At 38.8% G+C, this 16,435-nt stretch overlaps 1 protein-coding gene across 1 annotated transcript; it reads left to right on the forward strand.

Moving 5' to 3' along the window:
- Positions 1-279: 279 nt before the first annotated feature.
- Positions 280-1,581, forward strand: LOC127528744 (uncharacterized protein F54H12.2-like). The gene has a single exon (XM_051929463.1). It carries the CDS (start codon positions 280-282, stop codon positions 1,579-1,581), a length of 1,302 nt encoding a protein of 433 aa, XP_051785423.1.
- The last annotated feature ends 14,854 nt before the right edge of the window (positions 1,582-16,435 follow it).

Below are 16,435 nucleotides of genomic sequence, written 5' to 3' on the forward strand. Positions count from 1 at the left end.
GTCTGCAGCGAAAAGCATTGCTAATGATGTCATGAGTCACGTGGCTGGTGCTGTAATGAATAAAGTTGCAACACCCCAACAAGAAGGTTCTGGTATGATTGTTATAAAGAGAGGTGTTAAAAGAAAAAGACACACACCCCATCTAGCACTGCTCGGGCCACCTGCACGGCCCAGGAAGACAGCAAAGAGGAAAAAAGCTCGACACTCTGCCAAAAGAAAAAGAAAGTCAACCAAGAGAAGATCCAGAACTAAGCAAAATTCTAGTGATATATTCTAAACATGGCTTTTGTACACTGTGCATCAGATGAATGTGCAAAATCGGAACTGGACATATTTCAGCTGTCACCAACACAAACCAGCATTGAAAAAAGCTACTATGCCGAAGTGCCGCCTCTCACAGCATTGTCAGAAAATGCCCCACTTGAGTTTTCGATTGCCGGAAATGATCAATACCTGGACCTCAACAACACACTCCTCTACTTAAGCTGTAAAATACATAAAAAAGATGGAACAAATCTGGCCGCCGATTCACGTGTTGCCCTTGTAAACTACCCGATTGCTTCTTTGTTCAGCCAGGTGGACATCACCATCGGGGACAGATTGATCAGCCAGAGCAATAACTGTTACCCATATCGAGCGTTTATCGAAACCGTACTAAATTACGGAGACGAGACCCTGAAAACACAATTTTCAGCTGGACTGTTCTATAAAGACACACCCGGTCACCACGAAGCCACTGCACTGGATGGCACAAATTTGGGGTTCAATAAAAGGGCTGCTTACACGTCCAGAAGCTACAGGGTTGATTTATTGGGTCACATCCATGCAGATCTCTTCTTTCAAGAGAAATTATTAATTAATGGGGTTGATGTAAAACTAAAGTTGGTGCGAAATAAGGATGACTTTTGTCTGATGAGCAATGGTGATGAATTTAAGGTCCGCATATTATCAGCATCATTATTTGTGAAAAGAGTTCAAGTCAACCCGGCAGTCAGACTGGGTCATGCTGAGGCCTTGATGACCAGCAACGCAAAATACCCAATCGACCGGGTTCAAATGAAAGTGTTCAGCATACCTACCGGGAGTCGTGTCTGCAACCAGGAAAACCTGTTTCTGGGACAGCTGCCCAAATTGGTTGTTTTGGGATTTGTTGACAATGCAGCTTTCAGTGGCAACTTTACACACAACCCCTTTAATTTTAAACATAACAACATCAACTTCATGGCTCTTTACCTGGATGGAGAGCAGATACCCAGCAAGCCTCTGCAGCCTGATTTTGCTAGTGGACACTGTGTCAGAGAATATTTTCAACTGGTGGAGACCGCTGACAAGAGGATGAAAGATAAGGCCCTGTTAGTTGATCGTGAAGAGTTTGCTAAAGGCTATTCACTTTTTGCATTCAACCTAAGCCCTGATATGGAATCAACAGGACACTATTCACTCATCAAAACAGGCAACCTCAGGGCCGAAATAAGATTTGCTCAACCGCTGCAAGATACAGTGAATATGATTGTGTATGCAGTTTTTGACAACATCATTGAAATTAACATGCGTCGGCAAGTTATTTACGACTACAGTTAAGCCATAGACATGTTCAGACATGCAGCCTCTGGACACTGTGCAGCTCAGGACCGCCCTTACATCTGGGCCGCTGACACGCATCCATTTTCTGGATGTATTCCCTTCAGATCAACTGCCCAAGGAGAAGTTGGTTGCCAGACCTCTGTTTATGATCGTAAACACAGATCCCCATGATAAACCCGGAAAGCACTGGATTGCCATTTACCTTGCAAATCATGGAAAAGCTGAATTTTTTGACTCGTATGGAATCCCCCCAGATTCTGAAATATTTCCCAAAGTTATTATGAAATTTTTGAAGATTAATGCTAAATGCATCACTTATAACAGTATTCAGTTACAGGAGTTTTTCTCAACCAGTTGTGGTCACCACTGTGTTTTTTATCTGAATCAAAAAAGCAAAGGACTTACCATGAACCAAATATTGGACTTGTACCCAGGAGATGTTCATCTAAATGACCAGATGGTTGTTAGATATTTTCATCAAATAAAAAAGGGACAAACTGAGTGTCCTGTTGATTCCATATCAGGGCTTAGGTTGAATGCAAAAAGTGAATAGCCTTTAGCAAACTCTTCACGATCAACTAACAGGGCCTTATCTTTCATCCTCTTGTCAGCGGTCTCCACCAGTTGAAAATATTCTCTGACACAGTGTCCACTAGCAAAATCAGGCTGCAGAGGCTTGCTGGGTATCTGCTCTCCATCCAGGTAAAGAGCCATGAAGTTGATGTTGTTATGTTTAAAATTAAAGGGGTTGTGTGTAAAGTTGCCACTGAAAGCTGCATTGTCAACAAATCCCAAAACAACCAATTTGGGCAGCTGTCCCAGAAACAGGTTTTCCTGGTTGCAGACACGACTCCCGGTAGGTATGCTGAACACTTTCATTTGAACCCGGTCGATTGGGTATTTTGCGTTGCTGGTCATCAAGGCCTCAGCATGACCCAGTCTGACTGCCGGGTTGACTTGAACTCTTTTCACAAATAATGATGCTGATAATATGCGGACCTTAAATTCATCACCATTGCTCATCAGACAAAAGTCATCCTTATTTCGCACCAACTTTAGTTTTACATCAACCCCATTAATTAATAATTTCTCTTGAAAGAAGAGATCTGCATGGATGTGACCCAATAAATCAACCCTGTGGCTTCTGGACGTGTAAGCAGCCCTTTTATTGAACCCCAAATTTGTGCCATCCAGTGCAGTGGCTTCGTGGTGACCGGGTGTGTCTTTATAGAACAGTCCAGCTGAAAATTGTGTTTTCAGGGTCTCGTCTCCGTAATTTAGTACGGTTTCGATAAACGCTCGATATGGGTAACAGTTATTGCTCTGGCTGATCAATCTGTCCCCGATGGTGATGTCCACCTGACTGAACAAAGAAGCAATCGGGTAGTTTACAAGGGCAACACGTGAATCGGCGGCCAGATTTGTTCCATCTTTTTTATGTATTTTACAGCTTAAGTAGAGGAGTGTGTTGTTGAGGTCCAGGTATTAATCATTTCCGGCAATCGAAAACTCAAGTGGGGCATTTTCTGACAATGCTGTGAGAGGCGGCACTTCGGCATAGTAGCTTTTTTCAATGCTGGTTTGTGTTGGTGACAGCTGAAATATGTCCAGTTCCGATTTTGCACATTCATCTGATGCACAGTGTACAAAAGCCATGTTTAGAATATATCACTAGAATTTTGCTTAGTTCTGGATCTTCTCTTGGTTGACTTTCTTTTTCTTTTGGCAGAGTGTCGAGCTTTTTTCCTCTTTGCTGTCTTCCTGGGCCGTGCAGGTGGCCCGAGCAGTGCTAGATGGGGTGTGTGTCTTTTTCTTTTAACACCTCTCTTTATAACAATCATACCAGAACCTTCTTGTTGGGGTGTTGCAACTTTATTCATTACAGCACCAGCCACGTGACTCATGACATCATTAGCAATGCTTTTCGCTGCAGACTTGACATGAGGTTTAGCAATTTCTAGCCCACGCCTAAACAGAGGCACTGCTTTTCTGAAGAGAGCTTTAAAAATACCACCAATACCACCACCGTACTGGACAGGGAGACCATGAAACCCTGGTAGACCATTGCCAGCTTGTATCTTGTAATAAGATGCGTAGGTGCGTGGATCTCCATAGTTTTTTGTTACAAGCATGTTTAAAAATTGATAGATCTTGCTGGACGAAAATGCAACTTGATTATTACTTTACCATACTGGAACGGAACTGGTTTATTCTGGTCCGTCATAATTTCAATCCTTATAGTATTGAAGCTTTGCACGGTGAGTGGTAGGTAGTGTGGCTTTTCAAAAAATAAGGTGACATTTGCACCGTCTTCGCCTTTTATGTTTACACATCTCAGTAATGGCGCATGCGTATCTCCAACAAGTTGTGGTTCGATAATATCTGTATACACGAACATGGTGGAAAAACCACCTGTGATATCAGCCCAGTGAAGTGACTTGTGAGACGGCTTATCATGATCAAACCCGAGAATGTAAGACAGCTCCCCGGACACTTGGAGCAAAATGCTTTTATCACTAATCAGGCGAACGGTTCTACTGGCAGGATTGTATTTAAGTATTGCCTTAGGTGATGACGGGGTGTTATTAATGACATGATTCATTTCCGACAACAATGCTTCAATATTCCTGAAATAGCCTTTGTTTAAAGTGTATGTCCATTTTGTTGATCTTGTTTCCTCATTCATTAGCGTAAATTGTGTTGGTTGAGTGATGGAATTGAACGTTTTTGGGTATGTCAGTTCCACCAACGCCACTTCCCAGTCTCTGGACAGTTCTATTGTCTTGGCTAGCTGAACGGTGAATGATGCTATCGTGTTGTTGGGAAAAGTCCTGACCGATGAATTACTCGGCAGTGTCACATAAAAGCCATTTCTGAATGTAGACATTTTTTTTTTTTTTTCTTGTTTTCTCAACTTCTTATGTCTTTCACTTCTGAAGCCTTGACCCAACTGTTAAATTTCTTGTCCCAGCCAAGCCATTTTACCAATACATGCTTGTTTCTACCACGCCCACGACTGGCTAGAATTTTCTGGATGCGGTACACCTGGTTAGCATCGGGGTTTATTTTTTGTAACTCTTCTGCATAAAACGTCCCTTGAATTTCATCACCTGCATAATCTTTTAGTTTGTAGACAGGTTTGATCCGTTTTAAGCAGTCCACGATAATAAATATTTCATCTGTAAACGACTGCTCATAGCCTTTTTCGAATACACCTTTTAATTTTGAAACACGGACATGATCCCCTATTTTCAAAGTGCACGGTGTAGATTTTCTTTGCCCTGACCTGCCATAGACTGTTTTCCAAACACTCAGAGCATTTTCAGGAGTCACATCTACATGGCTTGTTTTAATCGTGGAGTGAAAACTGTGGTTATAACTCTGCAGAAAGTCTGACAGGACATCTATATACCGAAAAGTATTGGCATATGTAAAATATTTCCACATTTTGGACTTTAAGGTTCTATTGAACCGTTCTACTATGCTGGCCTTTACATCGCTGTTCGTGACAAAATGTACAATATTGTTCTGTCTGAGTAGTTTTTGGACCAATGTGTTATGAAATTCTTTGCCTTGATCTGTCTGTAGCTTCTTAGGAACTCGACCCTGTCTAAAGATCAAACTAAAACCCCGAGAAACTTCTTTCCCTGTCTTGGCCTTTAATGGCACAGCCCAAGCATATTTTGACAGCACATCGATACACGTGAGGATAAATTTATATCCATCATTGAATCTTGAGTAATAAGACATCTCTACCAAATCGGCTTGCCACTGGTCATCGACCGTTGAAACAATGGTTCTGTTTCTCTTGAATCTCAGCCGTGCTGGTTTGTGCACGCTGTAAGTGTATTGCCCAATTAGCCATTCCAGCACATTTTTTCGCTTAACATTTTTCCGACGACTTGATACATTTCTCAAGAAGCTGTTAATACCACCGAAACTGCCAGGCTCCTTGGGTGTGTAATAGAGCCTCTCTAAAGTTTTCCTTTCCATCCTCTTGCAGGGGTCTGTCACTCAAGCTCTCTGTAATCTCTGTACACACCCGGGCGCTGTAAACAGATAAGAGCAGGCTCACTCAACCTCTCTGTACTCTCTGTACACACCCCGGCGCTGTGCGCAGCCACGAGCAGGATGCCTGCTCCGCCCCAAAATCACTGACTTACCTTTTGACGCCTTACAGGGGGGCCCCGAAGGACCGGTTCGGATCACAAAGATGAACAGACCCAGTTTTTAGGATCAAGGCTAAGAGCAGCCGACCATTTTCCATACGCACGACTGACAAAAGGGCTGATGCCGGTCAAACAGCGCACCCGACAACAGGCAGAGATCAGCGCGCAGGGAAACACCCAAATTAACTCAAGTGGCAGACTGTGAGTACCGGAAATGCCAGGGGGGCGGGACAAACACCTGTCAAAATTATGATGTATAAAAGTGACGCTCCTTTACTACTCACAATGAAGTGAATACACTGTATATTGAACCACATACAATTTATAATGAAGTACATACACTGTAGTGAAATGCATACAACTATGATGAAACATATACATATACTGTGTTCTGAGACATATGCACCATGCTGTAATTCATTCACAATATAATGAAACATATACGTTATATACACCAAGACACACGGATTCAATAGCAAAAAACTGTTGCTTTATTTGAGAATATCTAAACTCCATTCTGAATGTATGCAGGGTGCAATAAATCAAAATAAACCAGATTCTCAGCAATGTAAATAAAAATCTACCTGAAAACATCAATTTTAAAAATGAAGCCTCTGATGATATTTATGTTTATTTTTACTATGTGCATCACTTTTCTTTAGTCTAGTAGATGCCTGAAGGCAATACATCAGTATGGATTTTTAGGTGAAATCATTTACAAGGCATGAATGCATTTTTTTTACATATGCTCAGAACCTGATGTATGTAGAGGGAAAGAGCTGGTTATGTTTTTACAAAATATTTATAATTCAATATTTCAGTTGCTAACTAATTGGCAGTATCTCACAAATGAAGCAATTTTCAATTGTAACATAAATGTGCTGGAGCTAATACAATCTGGAATGTGTGGAAGACAGAGATTTGCAATAACAGCTGAGCAAATCTGTTACTTTTCTCATTAGGATTGAGCTGGCAAAGTATAATTTTTATAGTTAACAGAAGGACACTTTATCCTCATAGAATTCAAACTGGTGTGCATTCTTATCAGTTTTGTGTTGTTTCTGATATCTGTTTATGCAATACTATCACTGAGATCCTAACTCAAACCCCAACTTCTACTGATACCTATCTTACAGGTAGCTTAAGATCTTATGGTTTTCATGTACAACACTGCCACATTTGTCACTGCCTTCAGCATATTGACCCACTTGGGAAAGCTTTTCGCAGAAGGCAAGCAGTTAGAAGAAGAGCTTACAATGTGTTATGCCCAAATGCATTGTGGTAGGTATGAAAAATATGTAACTGATTTTAATATTTTTGCAAAGCATCCCTTTCAGGAATCATCAGACCTAACAGCTTTTGCCTAGTTATATTCCTCAATTTATTAATGAGCTTACATTATTGCATCATTCCCATCTTCCACTGCACTTTGAAAATAAAGAAATGTTTGGCCACAGATCACTCAGTTTTATAAAGAATGTCATGCTTTTTCCCTTGAGACGTCAAGCAAAATGACACCTTTTATTGGCTAACTAAAAAGATTACAATAATGCAAGCTTTCTAGGCAACTCAGTGCACTTCTTCAGGCTTGTTCCCTTTAAATGGTAACTGTGCAAATTCACCTAAGGTTGAATCAATTGACTCCTTTAATTACCTATTAATATGACTGTTAGGCGTGTTCAATAACTATTTCAAGGAGACCAAATGCTGTACAAAAACCTCCACAATAACCATTTTTTCATCATATTTAACTGAAAATTTTTCTAATAAATTTACCACCACTACAGAATATGCATTTCTTGTATTTTACACATCTAAGTATTTTTATAGGCAGATTGCATACTTATTTCACTTGTTAGTTTAACAGAGATTCATGATATTTTTGCTAAAAGTGAACCTTTTCTTGCAAACATATCAATAATATTCATAAATTGATCTCATGGAGATTGGTTTTCCATGGTTGTATAGATGGATTTAGTCACAAAATCATTATTTGAATTGCCATGACAACATCAGAGCCACCAGTGTGCTTACATTATTTGAGAAAGGTGTCAGACATTTTGGCTTACCCCCAAGTGCATGGTGATCACAGCAGAAACACTGAGGTTGCACAATTTACGTTAGAGCAAGGAGGTCTTAATTCACAACCAAAGAACTGAACACTTATGAGCAGAACTCAACAGAGTCGTTATCTCCAATTATCACAGTTCCTTCATGTTTTTGTGAACAACAAGGCATGCTACAAATGAGTTGTATACAGTGTATTCAGTCTGCACTGTTTAAATTCCGCAGATTCAGAGGTCAGTGACAGAGTTTGTTAATCAGTGGAACAACCATGGGTCCTCGGCACAAAATGGGCATTTCCCACCACAGCTCTGTCATTTAGGAATTAAAGTTTCCATTTCTTTAAATAGTTCTGCTCTGGATTGTGTAAACAATGAAACTGCAGACTCTAGAAAGTGACATTACCATTTATAGTACTTCAGACAGAGAACAGTACAGCACTACCACTCTGTTGATCAAGAACTACAAATGTGGTTAAGTAATAACATAGACATGGAAATATGATAGAAATTTTGGCATTGATGTATACAGTATATAAATATCTGCAATGTTTTATCAACACATACAATGTTGTGAGTATATACTCAAATGTAAAATTTATTTAACGGTTTCTTCTGATTACTTACCAATACAGTAATCCCTCACTTATCGCGGGGGATAGGTTCCAAGGCCGACCGCGATAACTGAATTTCCGCGAAATAGGGACACTATATTTATTTAATTATTTAACGTGTATTTGGACGTTTTTAAACCCTCCCTGTATTGTTTACAACCCCCCATTTACTCTATTAAAAACAGGGACAACTGCTAAGCAATATGAAATCGGTAGATACGTTTACACTTACTGTATAGCGAAGTACACGTAGCAGCTTGTAGGCGGTCATGACGTCGTCGACCTTGTTGCAAAGATTCCTAAAGCAGATTCCATCCAGACTACTGCCTTATTACGTCCACTTGCAACTCGTTTTGCACCCTGGTTAAAGGACACTGCGGCCGCAGATCTTATATGCTTTTCCTCCTTTTTAAATAAAAAGAATCGATGTCCTGCAGCGGTGTAGCTGTTCCCTTCCTTCAACATATCCAAAACTTTTACCTTTTCTGCAATCATTTGCATCTTCTGTTGGTGCTTGGACACAGCCCCTGAAGCATTAGCACGTTAATGATGAATGAGTGAGATGAGACTTCCTGGTCACTGAGCCAATCAGCAGCAGCACACAGGAACTTAACTGCGTGCTCTGATTGGGTAGCTTCTCAGCCATCCGCCAATAGCATCTCTTGTATGAAATCAACTGGGCAAACCAACTGAGGAAGCAAGTAAAAAGACCCATTGTCCGCAGAAACCCGCGAAGCAGCGAAAAATCCGAGTTATGTATTTAGATATGCTTACATATAAAATCCGCGAAGTCGTGAATCCGCGAAAAGTGAACCGCGAAGTAGCGAGGGATTACTGTACTTGTTTAATTCTTATTCAAAGAGTTGGAATGTTTCTTGAAAATCTGTAGGCTTTCTGATAGTCACAGTGGTAAATACTGTAGATCATGTATTTCTACTAAAGTGAGCATCTTACATAATCAGCTTTGCAAGAGCTAGATCATTTTTTGAAAATCTTTAAATATAATATGCTACCGTGGATGTTCGTTTGTCTGTCCAGGACTTTTTTAAATCACCTGTAGCTTGCAAACCTATTGACCTGAACTTTGGTACACATATACTATGTGATGTCTACTATCCACTTTCGGGGTGATGATTGACCTCCAAGGTTATTCCTCTTTTTATATTTTAATTTATTTTATTGTAGAATCAACTCTCGGCTGTGTCCAGCAGGACAGCTGTGCAGTGCATGCGTATGAGTGCTGTTCTTATCCCTACCATATTATCCGTCACTTCCCCTACCTCTTCATATCTTAAATCATTCTTGAGGCAGATTGAAGACTTAAGTGAAAAATTAAAGAAAACATACTAAGTAACTGCAACAGAAACACTGATTTAATCAGTTTTAACGCGAAAAGATGCCGACGAAAGAAAAGAAGAAGCAGGCCACTAGAGTGGAGAAAAGAAGAGCTGCTCAGGAAGCAGCAAGCACATCAACCTCTGAGCAAACGAATGCTAAACGTACAGAGAAAGAGTATGAAAACTATGAATGCTCAAGTCAAGTGTATTCACTGCACGTTATCATGCAGTGCACCGTTACTGGTGATTAAATAAACAATATATCATTTTAGGTTCCCAAAAACAAAAGCTCCTATATTTCTCAACAGGCAAATGGGGCTTAGTAATTTGGTAAAGTAGCAAAAAGCTCCACAATAGTGGAAGTCAACCTGAAATCAGAGATAAAGAACTTCAAAATATATGGGCTTGATATTTTATTTGCTGTATCCAATACTGTTTTAATATCAGGTAGCATTAAAGAATGTTATTCTCATAATCATGACAGTTATCTGGCCACATTCCAACAAACAACTTTGTCTCCAAGTTCAGAAAACAATCTTCCTTTACCATTTTCATGTCAGAAATGCTATGTGTTGTCTTAAATCTCAAAATAAATTTTAACATCAGTTTGCAAGCAAGTGATACACAATTTGTTTAACCAAAAGTAAAAATGTGCCTAAATTTTGCAAAAAAATACACTGTCTGGCCACTTTATTAGGTTCAACTTGCTAGTACTGAGTTGGACCCCTTTTTGCCTTCAGAACTGCACTAATTCTTTGTGGTATAGATTCAACAAGATGTTCAAGAAACCAGTTTGAAATGATATGAGCTTTGTGACATGGCGAATTATCTTGCTGGAAGTACCCATCAGAAGATTGATACATCGTGGTCATAAAGGGATGGACATGGTCAGCAACAATGCTCAGATAGGTTGTGACATTTAAACAATGCTCAGGTGGTACTATGGAGCCGAAAGTGTGCCGAGAAAATATTCCCCACACCATTACCACCACCATCGCTAGCCTGAACCATTGATACAAGGCAGGATGGATCTATGCTTTCATGTTGTTGACGCAAAGTTCTGACTCCAAATGTTGCAGCAGAAATCAAGACTTAACGATTTTCTAATCTTCTATTGTCCGATTTTGATGAGCATGTTTGGCGAAAAATTGTCACCACAAGGCTTTTTACCTGAAATGAAGGCTGTTAGGAGACTCAGGATAGGCAAACAGAGTCTATAACTTTATTGTAATAAAATAACAATAATAATAACACAGACTCAACTCAATACGGCCAAATTGAGCTGAGCCCTGAACAATTCAGGACTCAAAACTTTTATAGTAATTTCTTATCATTCCAACCTCGCTCATATTAGCTCATTTGCTCTTTTCTCTGACTCCCCTCTGCACCTCCCCAGCCTGTACCTCGAGTTCCCATGGGAACCATTATTATCTCCTGACTTTCCCCGCAGCTGGCCCCCCGTTATTTTTTACTGTCTATTGTTCATTTTTACTTTCTGTTTTGCTCACTTCTATTGGCTTTGGCTGGGCAGAAGTTCCTTTTTCCATATTTGGGCTTTTTCTTATCACTTCCCCTTCCTTGGCTGGCATGCTAGTTTATATTTGGTGGCTCAAAGCTAAGCTTTAATTAAGAAGAAATATGGCATGTGCTTTTATTTAATCATTTGCTTGGTAAGCCTGACTTGCAGTAATATCTACACTAAGGTTAATGCTTATATATTTCTCTATATTTATTTATACTAGTACATGAATATACTAATTTTAGTTTTCATACATGACATCATCTTGACCTTGTATCAATGCCTTTGCTGTTTCTGCTGACTCACTATTCCAGCTGGTTTCTCACGTACCTACCCTGACCATTTTTCGGTATTCCGTTAGTGGTATCATTCCTTGCTTTCTGGCCTTCTAACTAACAACAGGTGTCCACGTTCCCCCTTCTTCTGTCCTCGGGTAGTTTCTGTATGTCATTCTCTTTCTGTTCTATCCTTCCTTTCCCAATATTGGTAATTTTCCTTCAAGCTTTAACTAGAAAATGCAATAAATCTAAGATCTTTATTTTAACTATTTGCTTGACATTAGTTTGTCATGTCTAAATTATGCTAAATCTAATGCTTTTAGAAGCTGTTAATTACTTTAATGGCTATTAATGCTAATATATACTATTTATGCTTAATGTATAAATTTTTATCTTCCATAATTGTAGCCTCAGTTGCCTGTTCTTAGTTGACAGAAGTGGTACCTGGTGTGGTCTCCTGCTGCTGTAGCCCATGTGCTTCAAGGTCTGGCGTGTTGTGCTTTCAGAGATGCTCTTGTGCATACATAGGTTGTAACAAGAGGTTATTTTAGTTACTGTTGCCATTCTACCAGCTCAAACCAGTCTGGCCTTTCTCCTCTAATCTCTGGCATCAACAAAAATTTTTTGCCCAGACAACTGCTACCCTGTACTCACTGGATATTTTTTCTTTTTTTGGTTGTATGTGATAATCCCAGTAGTGAAGCAGTTTCTGAAATACTCAGACCAGCCCATCTGGCACCAACTACCATGTCACTTTCAAAGTCACTTAAATCATCTTTCTTCCCCATTCTGATACTCGATTTAAACTTCAGCAGGTCATCTTGACAATGTCTACATGTCTAAATGCATTGAGTTGCTGCCTTGCGATTGGCTGATTAGATATTTGCGTTAACAAGCAGTTGAACAGGTGTACCTAATAAAGTGGTCGGTGATTGTATATTAGTCTCTATGTTCACTTTTATTTATTTGTAGATACAGTATATTGCAAAAGAGAAGAGCAGCTATAAAATTAACTAATTTGGATTAAAACATTGGTATTCCACTAACAGTTAATAATGTTATACAAAACATTACAATGGTATTAGATTATTAATGTTAACTGGGTTAAAAAGATAAAATCTATTCCTTTCCAAACTCCTAAGTATTGCAAAGCCCATTTTTTTCTTTTAAGTTCATATATATTAGATAATTGGGCAGCATAACATAGTTTTTGCATGTGTTTGACACCAGAACCAACCCTGCTTGAGCAGCTCCACACTTATGAGAAATTCAAAGGAAGATTCTCTGAAGATGCCACATGGAGGGATACAGTCAGCTCCTGTAGCAAACGTCAGTATCCCTTCCATTATGGTTGATGTCATGAAAATGTGACAGACTCAAGGCAATCTCCTTACCACGAAATTAGTTCAACATTGTATGAGATTTTTTAGCACCATTGTAGGCATGAACATGCTGCCAAAAAAGGTAGAAGGGTCTTCATCAACTCTAATCAGCGACACTGACAGCAGTGTTAATATTTTTATTTATATTGTTTGCACATGTACCATTATTCTGTAACGCCTTTCAATTCCTCCATGAAAAAAAGGAATTTTATTGTAAAGAGGTTGAAATAATAATCAAATAATAATCAGTGCTACATGAGATGCTTTTAAGAACTCTAGCCAAAGAGTTAATTTTTGGTTAACAGGATATATAATTAAATCATGTCTTACTTATAAAGGTTCAAACTTTCACAATACAACGAGCACAGGAAGGGTTCCTTCTTGTTCCTATTTTGGTGTTGATTGTGACAGAGTATTTTAGGGCTAATCATTACCAAAAAAAATTACTTCATTTAGTAGATTAAAATAATAACATCAGAGTCAATATTCTACTAACTTATTTCTCTATAAATATGCATTATAAAGAATGAGCTACTCATTCATACCTTCTAAATCCATTAAAAATCCTCTCCATAAAGGCAAAAATGGAAAGTTCAACTGTTTTCATAATGTTTCCTTCAGATAAAAAGCGAACTTTGAAGAGAATATCTATTTTTTCTGTAGTTTTTTACTTTTATATCAAAAAAAGGGGCACAAATTATGGGATATGTCTGGATTTGTTGCAGGAGAGCAAGTGTTCTTCATCCCTCATGGAGTCTAAATTTAAAAAATGAATACTCCTAAATAAAAACATTATGTTAATTTTGAACCTATCTATGAAAAGAGGGTACAGAAAGAGGGTGAGCAATATGGCAATAAAAACTACATTTTTTATTATTTATACATCTGATATTATTATAAGGTATGAAAACACAGTCAATTTTAACTACTTTTACTTTGTTATGTATTCTTTTTTCTTCCTTAACCTTCCTAAAATTTAACATCATTTGACATATGAATCGAGTCCAAAACGTGAAGTGGACTTGAACGTACTCTAATGGGAAGTAATTTGGCAAGACAAGGCACTTGCCGCTGATGGTTGGTGGTGAAGGGGAAGGAGGTGTGGAACAGGTGGGTGCATGGCCACATGGCATGAGCAGCAAACAGGCTCAATGCCTGGGTAATTAAAAAATAGTTTAATAAAGATGTATGGGCATGAATGGTACTGTGCAGGTGGCAATTGTGGCCTTTGGTTGTAGAAAGTATTTGAGAGTGGTGCAGAATGCTAAAATAATAACTGTAAAATTAGATTTTGATAATAGAGTTGTTTTGCAGGAAGTAAGTTATGCCACCTTAGGTGACATGTTGAGTGCAGATGAAGGGTGAGAGGTGCATGGAAGGAATTCCATGAGCTGTCCCCAATTTTGACTTCTAAAGGAGTCTTTCTGACATTAAACTTTACAAAAAAAGTGTGTGGGAAATAGTATGCTGTGTTGGAGGAAGACATGACTAGTTAACACATGGGCATGAAAGTCACCTTTCAAATGGTCCTTTGACTTGTTTAATAACTTGGTAATGCAGAATATCTTCCAGTAGTAATTCATTTTCATTCAGTGAATTCACTGGCCTTAAACTTTCAGCAAAACACAAGTAGTTCTTCTTCTCTTTTATTGTAGTTCTGAATTATTCGATAGTGGATGAAATATTACAGACTTACTTGTCAGTTTTAGTGGGTTGTTTTAGTAAGTAATCATTTGTCTGCAAAAACAGGCAATTGCCTAACAGGATTTAACAGTAGTGTTACCATATTTGTCAAAGTATATCATTAAACTACAACTTTCACTGAAGGATGTGTGTGCTTTTAATAATCTAAGTGTTCCATCAAGGTTTAAATGTTCTCTTTTATGGGTGTTGATACCTGTTATTCTCTCACAAGCTGTATAAACCATGTTGCCTAATTATCCAAATAACAGTGAAATATCTTCTGGATTTTATTAGCCACTTTTAGTCAGCTACATCTTCAAGTTTTAGGGTCACTGATTTAGGTCAATGTACCAATGAATTAAAAACTATTGAAAAAAAAAAAAACAGGTCATGGCCCACCATGAATCATTAAAATAATAATCGCCTGAGTGCTGTAAAATAAAAAAGGTTCATCTTAAATATGCAATTCTTAATAAAAATGATAATTTAAAAGTAACACAAATGTTACCATTCAAACATATCAACTGCAATAAAGCACCGCAACATTTTTAATAAATTAGTATTAAACTAACAAGAATGCTTAAAATTTCATTTACCATCCAAATTTTATGACAGGGTTTTAGAGGTTGATATGCCATCAAAAATAGAAGACTGTTCCAAGATGAAGTATAAGAAATCATAGAAGTTCTCGTTTTGGTCCACCAAGCTCAATAGCTTCCTCTAAATTTCCAAAATCATCAGGGAGTTTTATAGACCGGCTGCTGGATGGTATAAATGTTTTTCTTCTAAAGCCCCTTGTGGCTCCATCCCATATACTTTGGTGATTGAAGCTTTAATGTTGACAATGCAGTCATTTATTGAGCCCAATCTTGTAGACTATCACAAGTGGTCTTCTCGGCTGGACTGCTTGTTAAGAAAAGAAAAAATACTAATTCAGAACGTAATGGTAATATATTTTGTAAACAAACATAGCAATATTTTCATAACCTAAATAATACTATTATATAAGATAATGCAGTTTATTCCAGCCTTTTGGTTGTCCTACCACACGCTGAGAATGTGCACAGTATGGTGACTCTGAATCAGCCCTGTAGAGTGAGTGAATGGTGTGTTGACCTCAGATTTATGGACAAAGCTACTAAACCAAACTTTGGCTCCAACAAACCTATCCAGCAACCTCATGACCCCCCATGCTCTCCCAATCCATCTACTGACTTCATAGGAAGAGTCACCAGTGACATGAATGTCACTGCTGAAGTAAGTAAACCTCTTGACAAAGTTGACACTCTCTCTGCAGACAGACACACTGCTGATGGCTGTGCCTAAGAGGTCATTAAAGGCCTGGATCTTGTTTTTTTCCAGGACACTTGCAAGTCCAGACACTCATACTCTTCACAGTCTCTCAAGATCCCCAATCAGAGCCTCCATTGACTCCGCAAAGATCACAGCATTGTTAGCAAAGTCAAGATCAGTGAATCTTTCTTTGCCAACAGGTGCCCCATAGCCGCTGGACCCCAGGGGCCTCATGTATAACGCTGTGCGTAGAATTCACACTATAACATGGCATACAGACAAAAGCAGAAATGTGCTTAGGCACAAAAAAATGCAGAGGCATAAATCTATTAGAACGCCAACTTCCACGTTCTCCCACTACATAAATCCCAGTCAGCGTGAAAAAACGCAGGTGCACGCGCCAGCTGTCCCGCCCCAACTCCTCCTAGAATTACACCTCTTTGAATATGCAAATCAATATAAATAGCCCTTAAGCTCAGCCTTTTTTGAAAAGACAATGGCAAAAGCACGGGG

This window comes from Erpetoichthys calabaricus, chromosome 7, assembly GCF_900747795.2.
Source record: "Erpetoichthys calabaricus chromosome 7, fErpCal1.3, whole genome shotgun sequence".
Lineage (NCBI taxonomy): Eukaryota > Metazoa > Chordata > Cladistia > Polypteriformes > Polypteridae > Erpetoichthys > Erpetoichthys calabaricus.

Coding starts and splice junctions, on each gene's coding strand:
- LOC127528744 (XM_051929463.1), top strand. CDS start 280: ATGGCTTTTGTACACTGTGCATCAGATGAATGTGCAAAATCGGAACTG.